The sequence below is a fragment of the Macrobrachium nipponense genome, chromosome 32 (genome assembly GCF_015104395.2).
Source record: "Macrobrachium nipponense isolate FS-2020 chromosome 32, ASM1510439v2, whole genome shotgun sequence".
NCBI lineage: Eukaryota > Metazoa > Arthropoda > Malacostraca > Decapoda > Palaemonidae > Macrobrachium > Macrobrachium nipponense.
Window position 1 is genome coordinate 30,554,897 of NC_061094.1, and position 18,976 is coordinate 30,573,872.

At 38.8% G+C, this 18,976-nt stretch overlaps 1 protein-coding gene across 4 annotated transcripts in view; it reads left to right on the forward strand.

Annotated features, from left to right (window-relative positions):
- Window positions 1-18,976, forward strand: part of LOC135207301 (protein downstream neighbor of son homolog) — a 315,011-nt gene that overhangs the window by 246,431 nt on the left and 49,604 nt on the right. For 3 of the 4 annotated variants that reach the window (XM_064238975.1, XM_064238976.1, XM_064238974.1), the window contains 3 exons: window positions 5,056-5,257; window positions 6,156-6,351; window positions 17,824-18,024. In XM_064238975.1, coding sequence (XP_064095045.1) covers window positions 5,056-5,257; window positions 6,156-6,351; window positions 17,824-18,024 — 599 coding nt within the window. The remainder of the gene's footprint in view (window positions 1-5,055; window positions 5,258-6,155; window positions 6,352-17,823; window positions 18,025-18,976) is intronic. The other variant, XM_064238977.1, reaches the window with a different exon arrangement.

Genomic DNA, 18,976 nt, shown 5'->3' on the forward strand with positions numbered 1-18,976 from the left:
GACCATTCCTTCAACTTCCATCGAAGGAATTGACAGAGTATGCAGAGGAACTCCTTCAGAAAGGAGCAATAGCGAGAGTCAAGCGATTAAAGTTTCAAGGTCGCTTATTCAGCGTGCCAAAGAAAGGCTCATTAAAAAGAAGGGTAATCTTAGACTTGTCCCAGTTAAACTTGGCCATTCGCTGCGACAAGTTCAAAATGCTGACTATCTCGCAGGTGCGAACCTTACTTCCCCATGGGGCCGTCACCACCTCTATCGATCTTACAGACGCATACTATAATATCCCTATTGCAAGACACTTTCGCCCTTACCTAGGCTTCAAGCTGGGAGACCAGGCATTCTCCTTCAAGGTAGTTCCCTTCGGTCTGAACGTAGCACCCAGGGTATTCACGAAGTTGGCGGAAGTAGTTGTTCAGCAACTAAGGTCTCAAGGGATAATGGTAGTAGCGTACCTCGACGACTGGTTGATTTGGACACCAACAGTCGAGGAATGCCGCAAAGCCACAAAGAAAGTCATTCAGTTTCCTGGAATGATCTGTGGGGTTTCCAGATAAACATGACAAAGTCAAGACTCACTCCGGAGTCCCGCTTTCAATGGCTGGGCATTCAATGGAATCTATCTTCTCACACACTGTCGATTCCAGTAACCAAGAGAAAGGAAATAGCGAAGTCAGTGAAGCAATTTCTAAGGTACAAATATGCTTCAAGGAGAAACCAGGAAAGAATCCTAGGTTCCCTTCAGTTTGCCTCAGTGACAAACATCTTGATGAAAGCCAAACTGAAAGACTTAACCAGGATCTGGCGCTCAAGAGCAAATGTCAGATCCAGGGACAAGTTGTCGGCAATACCACAGATTCTCCGAAATCGTCTGCGTCCTTGGACAAAGATGAAGAATCTGTCCATGTCAGTGCCTCTTCAATTCCCTCCTCCGGGAATCACTATCCACACAGACGCTTCATTAAGCGGCTGGGGAGGATATTCTCAGTTCAAGAAAGTTCAAGGAACGTGGTCACCCCAATTCCGCCAGCTTCACATAAATGTATTGGAAGCAATGGCAGTGTTCCTGACTCTGAAGAGGCTCCTTCCACCAAAGAACTCTCATGTAAAGTTAGTTCTGGACAGCGCAGGTAGTTAGTTCACTGCATAAACCAGGGGGCAGGCCTCCAAAGGTCAACAAGAACCACAATGAATCATGGTCATGGGTAAGACCATCGTTTTCCCTGGCGGACAAATTCAGTTGGCACCTCTCCTCCACCCATCTGGCCAGAGTGAGAAATGTTATAGCAGATGCTCTATCCCGTTCAGTTCCACTGGAGTCGGAATGGTCGCTGGACAACAGTTCGTTCCAATGGATACTCCGGAGGGTACCAGGTCTGCAAGTAGATCTGTTTGCCTCTCAAGCAAACCACAAACTTCCTTGTTATGTGGCTCCCAACCTGGACCCTCTGGCCTATGCCACAGACGCTCTATCCATAGACTGGAACAACTGGGAAAAGATTTACATCTTTCCTCCGGTGAATCTTCTCCTGAAAGTTCTGAGCAAACTCAGGACTTTCAAGGGTCAGATAGCTCTAGTAGCTCCGGACTGGCTGAAGAGCAATTGGTAACCCCTGCTGCTGGAATTGGGTCTTCGTCCCCTTCGGATTCCCAATCCCAGACTCTCCCAGTCGGTACAAATGAAGACTGTGTTCGCTTCCTCAGGAATTCTCAAAGCCCTAACTTTATGGACTTCATGAAGTTTGCAGCCAAGAGGGATGCAAATATAGATCCACAAAATATCCTCTTCTTAGAATCAGATAAAAGGGATTCAACTTTGAGGCAGTATGATGCTGCAGTTAAAAAGTTGGCATCTTTCCTGAGAGAATCGGACATTAAAATCACGACAGTCAACTCAGCCATATCCTTTTTCAGGTCCTTATTTGAAACAGGGTTCGCAGCTAGCACTATTACGACAAACAAGTCAGCCTTGAAGAAGATCTTTCAGTTGGGTTTTAATATAGACTTAACAGACTCTTACTTTTCGTCTATTCCCAAGGCTTGTGCTAGACTTAGACCTTCCGTAAGGCCTACTTCAGTGTCATGGTTTCTAAATGATGTTCTAAAACTGGCTTCAGATACAGATAATGCGACATGTTCATTCATAATGCTCTTAAGAAAAACATTATTTTTATTAAGCTTGGCTTCAGGAGCTAGAATTTCAGAACTGTCGGCGCTATCCAGAGATTCGGGTCACGTAGAATTTCTTCCCTCAGGAGAAGTTCTGCTTTCTCCGGATCGCAGCTTTTTAGCAAAAAATGAGGATCCTTTGTTGAGGTGGGAACCATGGAAAGTCATTCCCCTTCCCCAAGACCTTTCTCTTTGTCCAGTGATGACCTTACGAGCCTTTCTGTCTAGGACATCCTCCTCCTCTTCGGGTCCCCTCTTTAGGAGAGAAAAAGGTGGTACCTTATCAATTAAAGGTATTAGGCAACAGATCCTATACTTTATTAAACAAGCTAACCCTGAATCTTTCCCTAAGGCACACGATGTCAGGGCAGTGGCCACCTCAATCAATTATTTTCAACATATGAATTTTGATGATTTGAAAAAATATACTGGATGGAAATCGCCGACAGTATTTAAGCGTCACTACTTGAAGTCCTTGGAATCTCTGAAATTTTCAGCAGTTGCAGCGGGTAACATAGTTTCCCCTGACTCTGCCTAGTAGTACAGTTGAAGATCCAGATCTCCTGTCTACCTACCTTACCTAACAGTTTGTCTAACCTACCATATTGCTCTACACTTGGTCTTGAGTCTTAGCTGCTCTCATGATTGTTTAGTGGGGTGTCCCTTATTTTTATGCTAGGGTCACCCACAAATGGTTGTATATATTATCATTAAGAGTGTGGTCCCCTTATTTTTATGCTAGGGTTCCACACTCCCATTATCAATGGTTTATTAACTTTTGGATTTGTATCGATAAAACTTATTGAGTGTGTTATTTATGTAAAAATTTTCCACACATGTTAATTTTCATATTCATACCTGTAACTTATGTATATACTTTTGTAAATATTTATAGTTGTAAGTTACATTTAGTTATTATTCTTTACTCAGAATTGTCTGAAGATTTTGTATGAATATTTCAATTTTGTTCCAATTATAGTATTTAGTTAAGTTTTTAGATTTATTGAGACCCTCTATTCTTTTCAATCTTGTGCTAATTCTCTGGTATTATTTCGCGCAGCGACACGAACTGAGCCCAGAAAAAGGATTTTGACGTAGGAAAAATCTATTTCTGGGCGATTGGTTCGTGTCGCCCAGCGAAATCCCACCTCTTCCCAACCCTTCGCCCAAGATTGATTGCTAACTTCAAGATAGCCACCAGAGGCGCGGCAGTCGGCTTGGCGTGGGTTGCAGTAGTAGTAGCTGCCGCCCCGTTCTGTGGGTCGGCTCTCTCCTTGAGGGAGATTGTTGTGGGAAATTTCTAAATGGCAAGAAGTTCGTGGTAGTGGTCTCACTTGCCCTAGTGACCATACCGACACCCTTCTTTTATTTTGGGTGAGCGAGTCAGTTATACTGACCTCTTCTTTATTTTGTTTATTCTCTGGTATTTGTTAGATCATTTACCTAAGAAATAATGAACTAAAGGATTATTTTGCTGGGCGACACGAACCAATCGCCCAGAAATAGATTTTTCCTACGTCAAAATCCTTTTTTTAGGATTTCTTTTTCTTTCACCATCTACATTTGCATAAAATCCTCTTTCCATTGATGTGGTTTTTTTCGTAAATTGGCCGACCTCAAAGTTTACCCAGCCTGAGGAGCTGCATATGAATATATTTACCCGTTCGGTAAAGGTTAAAGTGGTGTTCTAATTTACTGCAGTTTTGCGCTTAATGTGGGGCGTTGTGGCCCCTAACCCCAGTGATTACTGGGGACCCACTGTACTAACCAATTTCATGACCCTTTTTTAGTACCAAGGACTCTAGGCTCTCAAACACATTGTTTGAATAGGTTTTTTTTTTTTTTTTTTTTTTTTTTTTTTTTTTTTTTTTTTTTTTTTAAGCTCTAGAGTCCTTGAAACCCAGTGTCAGAATAGAAATTCTCTCCCTGCTGAAACAGCTAATCAGGTTGTAGCGTCCAAATAAATAGGTTTTAAAAACTAAACTTCATGAGGTAATGTGCACTCCTGACTGAATAGACAACACTTCATATGACCATTTTCTGCCTGTACTATAGTGACTTTGGAACTCAGTTATAAACTGAAATCTTTTTTCCTTCCTTTTTGAGTGTGTATTGAAAAATCTTGAAACACCTGAAGGCAGTCATAAAGTGATGGGCTTGTGCAAAGAAAAAAAATTAATTTTCACATGATGGCTTTTTACATGAACAAAGATGAATGGTAGTTATACCAATGGGTTTTTTTCTGGGTGAATTTCATCAAATCCTTTGAGAACTGCATCAGCAAAGTTATGTTTAAGAATGAAAATGGAAAATATAGCTCTGTGATAACTTGCATGTGACTAAAATTAAACCTTAATCATAATTGTTTTAGTTTCCTTATGAATCTGAGAAAATAATAATTGGATAACGGTTACAATGTTGAAGCAATTTGCTTAATACTCTTTTAATGCATAAGCCTTTATAATTAGACATTTGTATGAAGCTACTATTGTCAACATAACAAATTATTTTATGCATGACATGAACAATAGTAAGTGAACATTCAGTTGAATCATAAATACTTGAAATGTAATATTGCTTTTTGATCATGTTGAGAATTTCATTCTTTTTGGGTGTTTGCTTTATTCCAGTCTGTTTTGTGCTTGCTTCCACGGTTTTTTTCAATTATTGGAGCTGCTTTTAGTGAGGGTTTCATAAATCTAGTATAATGTTAACTAACCAGCTGTCTTCTCTATTGCAGCATTTACTAAGTGTACTGTATTTATTTCTTCACTTTGTACATATATCACCACAACATATGTCCTCAGCACTAGTTAGCATTATGGAACTGACATTTGACATTTTGGCAGATATCAGAAGAAATCTCATTAGAATTTTTGGAAATTTCAGATATTGAATTTGAAATGCCATTTCACAATGCAAGCTTAGTGAAAGGTGGTTCTGAACAGAAAGGTGAACTTGGAGAAAGTGATTCTGAAGACCAACTAGGGACAGAATTAGAAGAAGAAGGAGAGGAAGCAAAGTCCTGGCTTGAGGACCTTGGAGTTGAAACTTCACAGTTTCCTAATCTAAATCCAAGCCGTGTAAAATTGTAAGTTTCCAACCATTGGTTTGATGCTCAAATGAAATCCTTAAAAAATATGTAAGTTTAGATATTACGTATTTGCTATTTTTTAATTCTGGAGAATTATTTAAGATAGATGTTTAGTGGGTAGAGTATGGTACTCTTTTATTTTCAGTGAATATGACATGTACTAATTTTATGTTTGTTTTAGTATAAGTATATACAGTGGACTCCCTGCATTTGCAGGGGATGTGTTCCAGACCCCCTGTGGATGACTAGAATCCGCAAATCCTGTTAAAACGGTAAAAACTGCCTATTTTGTTAGTTCAAACTCAAGAAAACCGACTAAAAAATCTTATACCTGGTTTTTTTTAATAGTTTAGTTTTATCACAGAAAGCAAATTTAATCGTGAAATTGATAAGAAAATACATAAATTACAGGCAGTCCCTGGCTTATGACGGGGTCCGTTCTTGAGACAGGCTGTAAGCAGAAAATCGTCGTAAGCCGGAAAATCGTCAATAATCCTAAGAAAACCTTACTTTTAATTCTTTGGGTGTATTAAAAAGTATGTAAACTGCATTTTTATTGCATTTTTCTTTAAAAAAAACCTTCAAATATTGATTATTTTGCATTTTTTTAGTTATATTTCCTCCGCCAGATCGGCGTAATAAGCGACGTAACCCTGGAACATGCGTCATAAACCTGGAAATAATTTCCAAGGAATATAACTGAAAAGCATCGTAAGCTGGGGAATCCTGTAATGGATTTCCTGCAAATAAGAGGTAGATATGGCCCATAGAAAAATCTGCGAATTCATGAGTCCATGAATGCCGTGAACATGAATGGGGGTCCACTGTAATGTGTTATAAGAAAACAATGTTAGTGCACATGAGATGGGTTTTTACCATGATTATTTTTTTTCAGAGAACGTGTAAAATACAAAAATATTGACAGCACTCCTACATCATTAGTGTATGTTGAAGGGATGGAGATTCAGGGTTTAGTCAACTTTCTTCTGAATAGTCGTAGTTGTATTTCAACAGTTGGTCCTCTGGCTGGGGTGCCTCCTACACTTTTATCTCCAGTAGCATTTCAAGGAGGTTCTCTTAAAACATTGAAGGTGAGAGTAAATTTTATGTGCATGCTTTTAAAACTGAAAATGTGGGTAGTTTTCTATGTCCTCTACTTGTGGTAAGTGAGATTAGGAATAATTGATAATTAGTCCTTTTACAGATTATTATGGTTATACCCACCTTCTTTTTTCTTTTCCTACAAAAATTATGAACAAAAATTATAATGCAACTCATTCAAGAGCAAGAACATTTGTATTACAACTTTGCAACTTCTTCCGTAAGGCAGTCCTAATTTCTCTTAGTACCTGTTAGCAGTAGTTTTTTGTTTTACTTGTTTTTTTACATTGAAATGCACTCCTAAATATACCCCTCGGGATTAAAACATATTAACTCTAGTTGTGCTATGCTATTTGCATGGAAAAGACAACAAATGTTCATTACTATTGCTACAAATGTTCACTGCATTTCAATATGTACATGTTAATCATTCAAGGCAACAAATGTATGTGATGAAAAAATAAATGTTCGGCAATATGCATCGACATTCTACAATAAAATCAGCTTTTATTACTGTTACCATCCAGCTACTGTTTCTAAGTATGTATAGTAAAATCAACCTCAAAATATGCAGGCGACATCTCTAAAACTAGCCAGAATATTGTCAGAAAGAAATTTTGCACATGTAGACATTATTTATATAATGGGCAGGTAACATACTTAATGAGAGTGCTGCTGTTGATTAACCTAAATATGCACTGTTTATACAGTTTATAAGGCACAGAATTGTCCTTATACAGTAGCAAAGTTTTATAAGTAGCTCTAACCTTAACATGTAAACTGTAATACCTGGGAAACTAGTAATGCAGCAAGAACTTTGCTGCATTACTAGTTTCCTTCTGACTCAGGGTAATTTTTCTTTGTTCCTACACGATGTACAAACCCTTAGTCCTTTACATTAGGAATTACTTTCAGCATAGGCTGAAATTCGGCTGTTGAAGTTGCAAACAAGATAGTTAGGCAGTTAACTACTTCTGCTAGTTATGAGTCCTGCCCAACTGGATGTAAATATTCCAATTTGCTTTTGGTCGCCACCAAATGAAGACGTGTTTTTCATCTCTGCCCCGACTGCTGTTGAATGTTTTTCACCTTTCTCGGTGAGATCTTTCTGTTGCTGTTTGTGTATGGTTTATACTTGTGTATTTGTGATATTGAAATACAAATCCACGATTCACATAAGCCATGCAAGTCCTTCTTCCAGTGAATGTCGTGGAGTGGGAGGGAAGAGATGTGGGAGCAAACTTTGTGGATTTAGACCCTCATGCCCTTTGTGCTAAATGCCAAGGGTGTGGGTGTGAGTGTACAAGAGATTTACAGTAAGGAAGGAAGTGATCTTGGGGGAAGGCTTCCAGGGTTTTGTCTGAGGGCTACATGCCCCCAATGACTCATGGTGGCTGATCCTTCATCATCCTTCCTTCCCCCTTGTAAGCTTCCCCGACTTGCTGTTTCCCGTTCTAGGGAAATCTTGCCCTTTACTCCCTCATCTGACTCGTTGGGTGAAGAAGATGGGGGGAGGGCTGGCGACAACGACGTCTTGTATATAGGGGCCTCGTCTTGCTCCGAGGGGATCCTTCCATCTCAGAACAATGAGAGTCTCCTTTGATAAACCCAAGTTTTGCTTCCTTAGAGTTGGCAGTATCACCCTCTGGGGACTTGCAGCAGTCATGGTTGATGCTTGGCCTTCCTTTGTTGCAGGGCCTGGTGCCACACTTCCCTTTGGTCCCTGTGACTCACGTGGCTGTGGCAGTGACAGCTTCAGCTTTGTACCTGGTTATGTGGCACCCCTGCATTTGGTCTATATCCATCACCCAACCAGTGACATGCCCTCAGTGGTGATGGGGACGCGCCCTCACTTGTCAAAGCAAAACCTGTCTGTGCCTCATCCTAGTTTTGTGATGTCACCCCCAGCCACATTTGTCCTTGTGGCACCTTGAGCCCCTTCGCCCTTGAATCTTCCACCAGGTGTTAGGTCCTCTGTGGTGCCTGTGCCTGCTGCTGCCCCTGTTCCTGCCTATGCCCCTGCTGATGTTCATGTGACTGCCACTCCTGTGCCTGCTCCAGTTGCCCTTTTGATTGGGGACCTTACTGCCATCCTGAGGAATCTATTGAAGAAGAAGAGAGCTCTTAAGGTGTTGTCGTCTTCTGCTGCCTCCTCCCCTTCGACTTCTAAGGCTCCCCTGCCGAAGAAGGTAGTCCCCCTAAGAAGTCTTGTCACAGACTTCTAAGGGTCTGCCTCCTCACACTGAGGAGACAGTTGGGTCTTCCACTGCCTCTCCTGTTCCTTCGGGGAGACGCGGTCCTCAGGGTCTAGCATGACAGGAGCCATAGGAGCGCAAACTTCAGTTTGTGTTTCTGCTGCTAGTCCTAGAGGTTCCTCCTCTAAGACAAGTTCCATGTTGAGTGCTCGTTTGCAGGATTCCCCAAATGCACATAAATCTGTGGATTCGCGTGCATCCAGTCACTGACGCTGAGTCTTCTTGTTGTGACACAGGCATGGAGCAGAAGAAAGGAGTGAGTTACTCAGGTGTCTCACACCTTCCTAGTTAGCACCCTCGCAGTGACCGCTCAGGTCCCAGGGCTGATGTGATGATCTCTTGGGACTGTTCATGCAGTGAGACTGGTAGGAGGTCCCCCGTTCAGTCCTCTCGCATGGTTTTGACCTTGAAGAAGACTGGGGCGTGTGGTGAGGATGGTGCAAGCTCTTGTCAGTCAGGTGAGTGCTCACAACTCCACCCAACCCATGGTCACGTTCGCGTGACTGACCGGGCTCAGCGGTGGTAAGCATGTCTCCTGCTATGCAAGAGTCTTGTATCCCTCCTCGGAAAAGCGTTTCTCCAGGGCAAGAACACTCTCCTAGACTCCTGCCGTAATCATCACAGCGACTTGCTAGTTCTGCTAGCAGGGCAAGCAAGAGTGTCTGATTTTCCTCACCTGTCCCTTCAACTTCATGGGGTTACACCAGGAGGAGTGAGGCAACAGTGGGTGGGGAGGAGTCTCCCAAGGTTCAGCTGCTGGAGCCTATGTTCATGATTTGGTCTTAGGACCAGACAGGTCATACACCCATGTAGTTCAGGAAGTAGTTCAGAAAGGGCATAGGGGGTCTGGCGAGGTTCTCCCTCCTGCAGTGGGAGGAACTCAGGAGGAGCACACCTCGGAGTTGATCTGAGGGTCCTTTGCCTCAGGATGTGGACACCCCCAAGATCCAGAGATCATCACAGTGACCTAAGGGAAGGGACCATGGCTCGTCTTCTGACCACCCCTTACCTAGAATCCTTGTTTTCAAAAATTGTATAGCCCTTAGACCTCTAGTAATAGCAGGTAAAGTCTTTTTTTGAACTGAAAGAAAGAGCAATCTTTTAGCTTTATTTTTTAATCCCAGGTGTTAGCTTTCTGAGGAGCAAGAAGGTAAATTTATTGTACAGGAGCATACCTTTATATCTTAGGACATCCCCCTGGGTTATCCTATTATCTCCTCTGTCTGCTTGGAGAAGACCCATGTTGGACCTCTTTGCTACATGGTTCAACAGGAAGCCAGAGGTCTACTGTTCATAGTTCCAGATCCATTCGCTGGGGTAGACAACTCCCTTCTGCATACTGGGAACAACCTAGGTGGTTATGTATTTCCTCCGTTCTGCTTGTTCCGTGATGTCCCGAACAGAGTAATGGTTTCCCCAGTCTTAGGATGACACTAGTAGCTCTTTGTGACCCCAAGCAGGTGGTTCTAGGGTGCCGAGAGAGATTCCACCTTACCACAACTTTCTCTACCAACTGCATGTGGAGAGAGACCACCAGTCAGTATGATCTTTATCTCTTCATGTATGGAGTCTGTCTAGTGTCTCTTTTGAGCAAGGGGATTTTCTTGTGGAGTAGTGACTCAGATGTAAGGCTACTTCAGAGGATCTTCTTCAGCCGTAAACAAGGTGAACCGTCTGCTTTGATCGAACGGATTTCTCTCCACTCAATAAATAAAAATCTTCTGGATCTTATTCAGAACAAAGGAAATTTTTTCTGTTTATACTGGCAAGGGCTACAGGGCTTCCTTATGATTAGTTCATCTGGAAGATGTGGACATCACTTCACCCTGCGAAGTCTGTGGTTTAAGACCTTTGAGTAGTCTTGTTCACCTAGGGAACTCAAGACTTCCTACGTGGAACCTTCCGCTGGTATTGAGTAGTCTCACTCAAGCTCCCCTTGAGCCCATGCTTCAATCGTCTTACAGAAAATTGACTTAGGAAACAGTTTTTCTAAGTGACCTTGGCTTCCTTGGAAGAGTTGGAGAGCTCCATGGTCAAGATTATGACGTAAACTCACAAGGGGTTCAGTTCAAGAGTTTCTGCTTTGCCTTGTCAGAACACTGCGTTGTTATCGAAAGGACTTGTCAGCGAGAGCTTAGGTGTCGTAGACTTTATGTTAACACAGGTCAGGCCAAGAAAGGCTAGAATACCCTTTAATTTAACTATATGAGCTGATTAGGGAAGCCTACTATTGTCAAGTTTTATCACCAATTCTGTGCATGAAAAAGCACATGACATCAGAAGAATAGGTTCCTCCCTGGCATTTAAGAACTTATCTGTTCATATAATTTCGAATACTACTGGTTCCTGACTGCGTCAAACCACTTTCACTTCTACCTGAAGGATGTTTCCCACAAATCTTTGGGCACTTTTTTTCCTTAGGTTCAGTGGTGGCTGATCAACAAGTGTAACTCATCCAGTGTCCCTGGCAGGACAGTTTGTATCTTGCCTAAGGTGACTGGTTTCTTTTCTTTCCCTTTTCTCCTTTCTTCAATACCTACAGGCAGTTTGAAGAATAGACACATCATATGCTGGAACTAGCTTGATGCAGGTGAGTGTTACAGCCATACTGTTACAGCACTATTTATGTTCCTTATAACATACAAATTTGCTCTTCAGTAGCTTCAACTACTCTCTCCAGCAAGGGGAGTGAGGGGTGATGACAACCCCATTTCTTGCAGCTAACATGGTTTGTAGCTTTAACAGGTATAGTTTTTTATTTTTTTTCCATATATGCAGTGAATCTGGACATGTTTCATTGTATTTAAACACAGTTGATTGGGTGTTAGATATCCACATATGTATATAACATCTCAGAGGCTTAGGACCTCTTCTATAGAATTCTCAATTTTATGAAGAATGATCAGGTGTGCAGAACCTCCAGTTGGTTCAGTTTTCTCATACCTCCCTCCAAGTTGAGTCTATTCTACTGTTAAGACCTAAGGTTTGTTTTGCATATGAACAAATGACAAATTTTTCATTAATATGACAAATTTTTAACCAATTCGTATTTTTCATAACTAACAAACCTGAGGTCTTAATGTTAGGATAAATACTTAGCACCAGCTGGAAACCGGTAAAGTTTAAAATAATTGTGTACGCAAGGGACTATTGGCATCTGTGCTTGGTCACGAGACATGTGGAGCCACCCACATACCCCTCTAACTCGTGACCCCGTTAGTTATTCTTCCAACCCAGGTTAGTTGATAGAGGGGTGGTCAGAGGTGGGCCTTTGTATGTTAAGACCTCAGGTTTGTTGGTTATGAAAAATACAAATTGGTTAAAAATTTGTCATTTGTTCATGTACGAAACAAACCTTCGGTCTTAACATTAGGATAGACTTACTTTTGGTGGGAGGTAAGTACTATTAACCAACTAGGAGTTTGCCACCTTTGATCAGTTTCATGAATACCAGTATTCTACGAAACAACTGACCACTATTTCAGAATCTAAGATATATATGAATATCAAAGAGTCAGACTTATGGGTTTCTACACAGTGTCATAGTTCATTGCGTCCGAGGAAGATAAGCATATCTGTTCTTCTAACAAACCAATTCATCCACTTATGTAGGTTTGTTATCATAACTCTCCCCCTTGCTAAAGAGAGGAATGTCCTGCTACTGATAGGTACCTTACACTGATAGGTATCTTACAATTATTTTAAACTTTACCGGTTTCCAGCTGGCGCTAAGTATTTATCCTAATGTTAAGACCGAAGGTTTGTTTTGTATATGAACAAATGTATTTTTCATATCTAACAAACCTGAGGTCTGAACATTGATTGTGCACCTCTAGCCACCCCTCTTATGTTTCATCCTGGATTGGAAGAAAGACATGCATAACCAGGTTTAAGCGTTTTCTCTGACTTGCTTCCACCTCAACTATGTATTATATGCCAGATGCCACAGATTCCTTGCATTTACAATTTTTGATTGTTTTTAACCAGTTTCCAGCTGGTGCCAGAAGATATATCCTACTGTAAAGACCGAAGGTTTGTTAGCTCTGAAAAATACAAATTAATTAAGAATGTCATAGTATTTATTTGTACTAGACTGTTGGTTTTGGGCTTTTGGACTCAGTCACAGGGGTCCCACCACACCACTTCTATTCATTCTGACTGAAAACGAAGTGATTTTCTCAATGAGGATACTCTTGGCTGCACACATGAGTGCCTTACACTGAAAAGAATCTACCCTCTGGCAGATCAGGCAAAAATGTTTTGGGTTAAATACAAAAAGCTCTTAGCTTGCTTGGCTGAGAGGAATTTGTCCACCCTCACTACCCACCATCCTTTTTTCTCATTGTAGGAATCAGCTAACTTTAACAGTAAGTAATATTCCGCCCAAATAATCTAAATCTTTATAATAAAATGTATTACTTGGTTGCTTACCTACTGTTAAGGGGGCCGGCCGGAACCCTTATATAAGGGGGTATAAGGCAAAAAATGCAAAGTTATGAAAAAATTCATGGAGCTTCATATGGCAATTGAGAATACGTATACAAAATATTTCGTCAAAATTCCTCTTACTTTCGTAGTTACAGGGTAATTAGTAAACATAACTCAATAAGCCTAAAACATTCATCCGTACAAGAAAATGCAATATTTCTTCTGTTATCGTAAATTTTGATAATTATTGTCAAAGAAATTGTGAGAAATGTTATCTGTAGAGATTCCGTGGGTTGCAGAGGGGAGTATCAAGTTGATCTATGATTTCAGTGCGAGCACAGACTTCAAGTAGACTACACGTTCGAGTTTCACCTCTGACATTCGCTTGCTTTTACATATGTTTATCTATGTTTCGGCAAGAATTTCATCATGCCAATGAGGAAAAGAAGGAAAACATCTCGCTAACATAAAGACGAAAGAAAATTCGCTCTAATATGATTACAGAATATCATAATATATGCAATATTAGCGTAGTTATTGAAGAGAGAGAGGGAGGGTTGCGTAGTAAGTAAACGCCCCCGTCTTGCCTGAAGCACACGTCACACTGTCCCCCAGGCTACAATCTTTGAGCAAAGGGATCTTAATTTATGATAAATAACATAGTTTTGGTTTATATTACCCGAAAAGGAATATAAAATTCATAATACAGTATTCCCCCCCGAATTCGCGGGGGATGCGTACCAGACACCCCCCCGCGAATGTTTGGAACCCCCTCTAAAAATGCTCATAAACTCCTATCCTGAACATACAAACACCAAAGTATCCTTAAAAAGACCATCCTTCATCAAATATACATAAAATATCCTATTATGGTTCATATTAATCTTTGAAATATTATTAATACTGTTTTAAAGTAAATCTTACATTTTATGGTTATACATAAATACATACTATGTACGTACTGCATGACTTAGTTACGTATGTAAAATAATTCAGTCCCCCCATAAGTATTCAGTCATGCACGTTTTCTTTCATACTGTTACTATTTGAGACATCCATTTTCTTTTTACAAGGGAAACAATTGTATGTGAAATCACAAATACCAAATGTCTACTTAAAATATTATCCTACATCAAATATACCATTGAATTGGTATTATTAATATAATTTTAAAGTCATCTTAAACATTTTACCATTAAAAATATATAAACAGCTAATAGCAGAGAGAGGAGAGAGAGAGAGAGAAGAGAGAGAGAGAGAGAGAGAGAGAGAGAGAGAGAGAGAGAGGAGAGAGAGAGAGAGAAAGAAGAATAACTCCTTACGATTTCAATATTGAAATGAACGCCTGTAGGCACCTTTTTTCCCCTCCCATAAATACATATATTTCTCCAGAGAAGAGAGAAAGAGAGGACTGTGCAATTATGTTTGTCTGTCTATCAATTCTTTTGCTGAGAGCGAGAGAGATAAAAGAAGGAAGAAATAGAAACACCAAATGTATACCTTATGTAACATCTTGTGTCAAATTTACCTTAAATTATTATCATATTACTGTATTAATTTTAGAGATTGTATTAATATAATTTCAAAATAATCCTAAACATTAGTAGCCTTAAAGTGGGAGAGAGAGAGAGAGAGAGAGAGGAGAGAGAGAGAGAGAGAGAGAGAGAGATGAGAGAGTTGTCCTTACAGTAATTAAAAGAGAGAAATGGAATGATTATTGTATTTAAAATACTCACATATGAATTTTGTACTTACAAAATTGGAAAATATTAATGATAAACTTATTTCATACATGTCCATGAAAATGATCTTATCTCAATAAGAGAGAGAGAGAGAGAGAGAGAGAGAGAGAGAGAGAGAGAGAGAGAGAGAGAGAGATTACATAAAACCATTAAATTTGTTGACCATTGTATGGCATTGTTACTTTCCCAGCTCTGAGCTTCACTGGAGTTGAGGTAGGGAAATTGATACAGGAAAAGACGAAGGGAAGAATTTTCATTTGAAATTAGTTATCGTATTATTACTACTTCTACTATTATTATTATTATTTGAAAATAAAATAAACATGTGCATCTACCATAAAAAAATTCTCTCATCTCATTAAGAAAGAGGAGTTATCCTTTCAAGTGAAATGGAAAGGTCATTTTCATCTCTTTAAAATACTACCATTATGAATTTTGTAATTACAGTTTTATTATTATTATTATTATTATTATTATTATTATTATTATTATTATTATTAATAACTGAAATTATAAATAAACATTTTACATACTAGTACCATAAAAATTCTTCATCTTGGTAAAAGAGAGAGAGAGTGTTTATCTTTCTCTGTTCTCTCAAAAAATACTTATAACGCTTCCAGCGAAAGAGAGGGAGGGAGTTACCACTATGACACATTATCTTGTGTGGCAAAAGAGAGAGAGAGAGTTAACCATAATTAAAAGTGACATGGATAGATAAGTATTGTATTTCTTTAAAATACTATCACATAGTATGAATTTTGTAATTACAGTTATTTGATTATTATTATTATTATTATTATTATTATTATTATTAATTATTCTTATTATTAATTTTATTAGTTTAATTTTATTATTATTTTGAAAGTTAATAAAAAAACTAAATAGTACAAAGTACTATAAAAAACTCCTAGAGTGCCTCAGTAAATGAGGAGAGAGAGAGGAGAGGGAGATAAGAGAGATGTATGAGAGAGAGCGAAGGGAGGGAGAAAAGAGAGAGAGAGATAGGAAGAGGGGGGGAAAAATTTGTCATCGAACAACACTGATGGCAGCAACAAAACAGCTCCTTCCCCCTCCTTTGTCACTTAACTTGATACGTATATCTGACAGTTTTAGTACCTGGAGTTAGAGAAAGAAGACTGGGATTTCCTTCATCTTCCATAATTTTTTAAATTTATAAGCTAAAACTCTTATAATTCACTATGGTATTTTCTTTAATGAATTGATATTCATTGCGGATATAAATTAATTAATATGTTTGAAAATAGTAAAATCATTAATGTTTATCAATACAAAAAAACTACATCTTTGTAGTAGAGAGAGAGAGAGAGAGAGAGATGAGAGAGAGAGAGAGAGAGCGAGAGAGAGAGAGAGAGAGAGAGAGAGAGAGAGAGAGAGAATTATTATTTTTATTATGTGATAGATTTAAACTTATTAAAATTACCTAATACAGATTAATCAACAATTATATTTGAAAATTAGTAAATCATTTTTGTATTATAAAAATGTATTTAGTCATGAAAATAAACATAAAAATACTCTAATTAGTGATTATTTTCGTTGGAAAATTCCGCGAATGGGTGAGTCCGTCCGCGAATAATTTCTAGATAGGTTCCAAAGAAAAATCCGCGAATGTGTGAGTCCGCGAATCCGGAGAACGCGAATACGGGGGGACCACTGTAATCATGATTTATCAACATTGTCTTTGTAAAAAGAGAGTACAACTTCGAATTTCACCTCTTGACATTCTCTTGCATTTACGTTTGTTTATTTTTGTTTCGGCAAGAATTTCATCATGCCAAAACGGAAAATACTGTAGGAAGGAGTGCCTCGACATGCCTGACGCAGTGCCCCAATCTACGATATATGAGCAAAGCGATCATCATTTATGATTAAATTATGATAAATAAAATAGTTTTGGTTTATTAATACACAAAAAAGAAATATACATTCATAATAATCATTATTTATTAACATTGTTGTTATAAAAATACGAAGATAAACTTTGAACACCCGTATCTCAAAACTATAGTTATTGACCTTCAAAATCTACCTTCTCACTTAGTTTTAAAGCTATAACATTGGAAGTTGGTACATAACTCGGAAAGACATTATAGAACAATCAAATGAAGCCCTTTTTTCCAATTTTTGTTTCGTCTTTTTATTTATAAATTTTGTTTTCCTAATTTATAGGGTTTATTTTTTTACCATAATTAAAAATTCATATCTAGCAAAAAAATAACTTTTAGAAAAAAAAATCCTCATTTGATTGGAGGTCTACATCAGGTCTATATATGGTAGTAATCCCAGGTCTTAATATTAAATATCAAGGGAGGAGATAGAATTTGAAAAATGGTTATTTTCGGGATAAATCGTCCTGGCGTCACAAAACCGAAGTTCAGAGGCGAAAATCATATGCGGTTTGGAGATGTCCCAAGTCACCTTATTAAGTGGCATGAAAGTCAAAGTCCTGTCCTTAAAGAATGGCATTAAAGTAGACCCCAATCCAGCCTCTCCACACTTAGTGGGGTGTCAAGGAGAATTCTGACTAGAGCTAAAACATTCGAAAACACTTGATGGAAAACAGGTGCTAGGCAGTTCCAGGTCAGCCAAGCGAGCGATTTTTTATTTTGAGTGTCGACTTGCCTATCAGTGAGGAGGTACTATAAGCTAACTTTAACAGTAAGTAAGTATCCAAATAATAAATTTTATTATGAAAATTTATATTTTATCATTTAGCTGAATTACCTACTGGCAATAATGATGGTGCATAAGAAACTGCTGCATATCTATAACCTGTTCATTCTTTACCATTTTTGAAGATCACTTAAGGCCATGCTGTTATCAGATTATAATTGGCTAATCTCTTTGGTACATGAATTTCAAGGTGATGTTGAATTTGCTTTAAGATTTTTTAAATGATGATGGGAAATAAAGTAATACATTTAGTAATTAAGTCCTTTAATCATTCTCATGTTTTTACGTACTATGTTCATTTATGTTATTTTTAATTTTTTCTTTCTTTCTTTTACAATAGACCAAAGGTAACACTATCCATCAAGATGGGGAGACACATTATAGTATGGAAGTTATGGGCCCAATTATGCCCCACACTATTCATCAGTTGACCTCTCTTTTGTGTACGTCTTTAGATGAGTTTTCCTTCTCTTGCAATCCAGTTATAGCTACTCAATCCTTTTCCAAATATAAATGTCAAGAAGACAGCTGTGCTCCACAGGTATGACAAACTATTTTTTTGGTATTGTATAACCCCTGTTTGGACTATGTATATGATTTAAAGGCATTCCATATTTAATATGACAAATTTTTAACCAATTTGTATTTTTTCATAACTAATGAACCTGATGAGGTCTTAACATGAAGATAATACTAGTGCCAAGCTGGAAACTGGTAGAATTAATTAAAAAAAACTTGTGAGATCCAGGGACTATTGGCATCTATACCAGGTCACGGGGTATTGTAGTTCCCAGAATGCCCTTGGCGTCCTGTGACCCATCAGTTACTTTTCCAATCCAGTTTAGACTGTTAGAGGGGTGGTTAGAGGTGGGCTTTATCTGTTAAGACCTCAGGTTTGTTTGTTATGAAAAATACAAATTTGTTAAAAATTTGTCATTTGTTCATATACGAAACAAACCTTCGGTCTAAACATTAGGATAGACTTACTTATTTGTGGTAGGTAAGTCTCTATAGAACCAACTGGGAGTTTGCCACCTTTATCCATTTCCGAATAGATGTATTCTAAGACAATGGACTATTAACTTTTGAACCAAAGATGTATGAGAATCTATTGTTTTGTACATTCAACTTCCCTGTCAGATATATACTTAGCTATAGACTCCGTCGTCCCGACAGAAATTAGAATTTCGCGGCACACGCTACAGGTAGGTCAGGTGATCTACCGCCCTGCCGCTGGGTGGCAGGAATAAGAACCATTCCCGTTTTCTAATCAGATTTTCTCTGTTGCAGGTTCCCGCAACATCGTTGTTGGTACCTCCTGACTTGATTTTCATTTTTCATCGCCATCGATCTTTTGGGCTGTTTTTTTTTTGGTGAAGTATTGGATCTTTGGTTTGGCATACGCTTTTGTGAACTTTTTATCAAAATTTTTGAAGAAGTGAATTATGACTTTAGCGTGAGACTACCGAATACTTCGGTAGACCATCTCACCT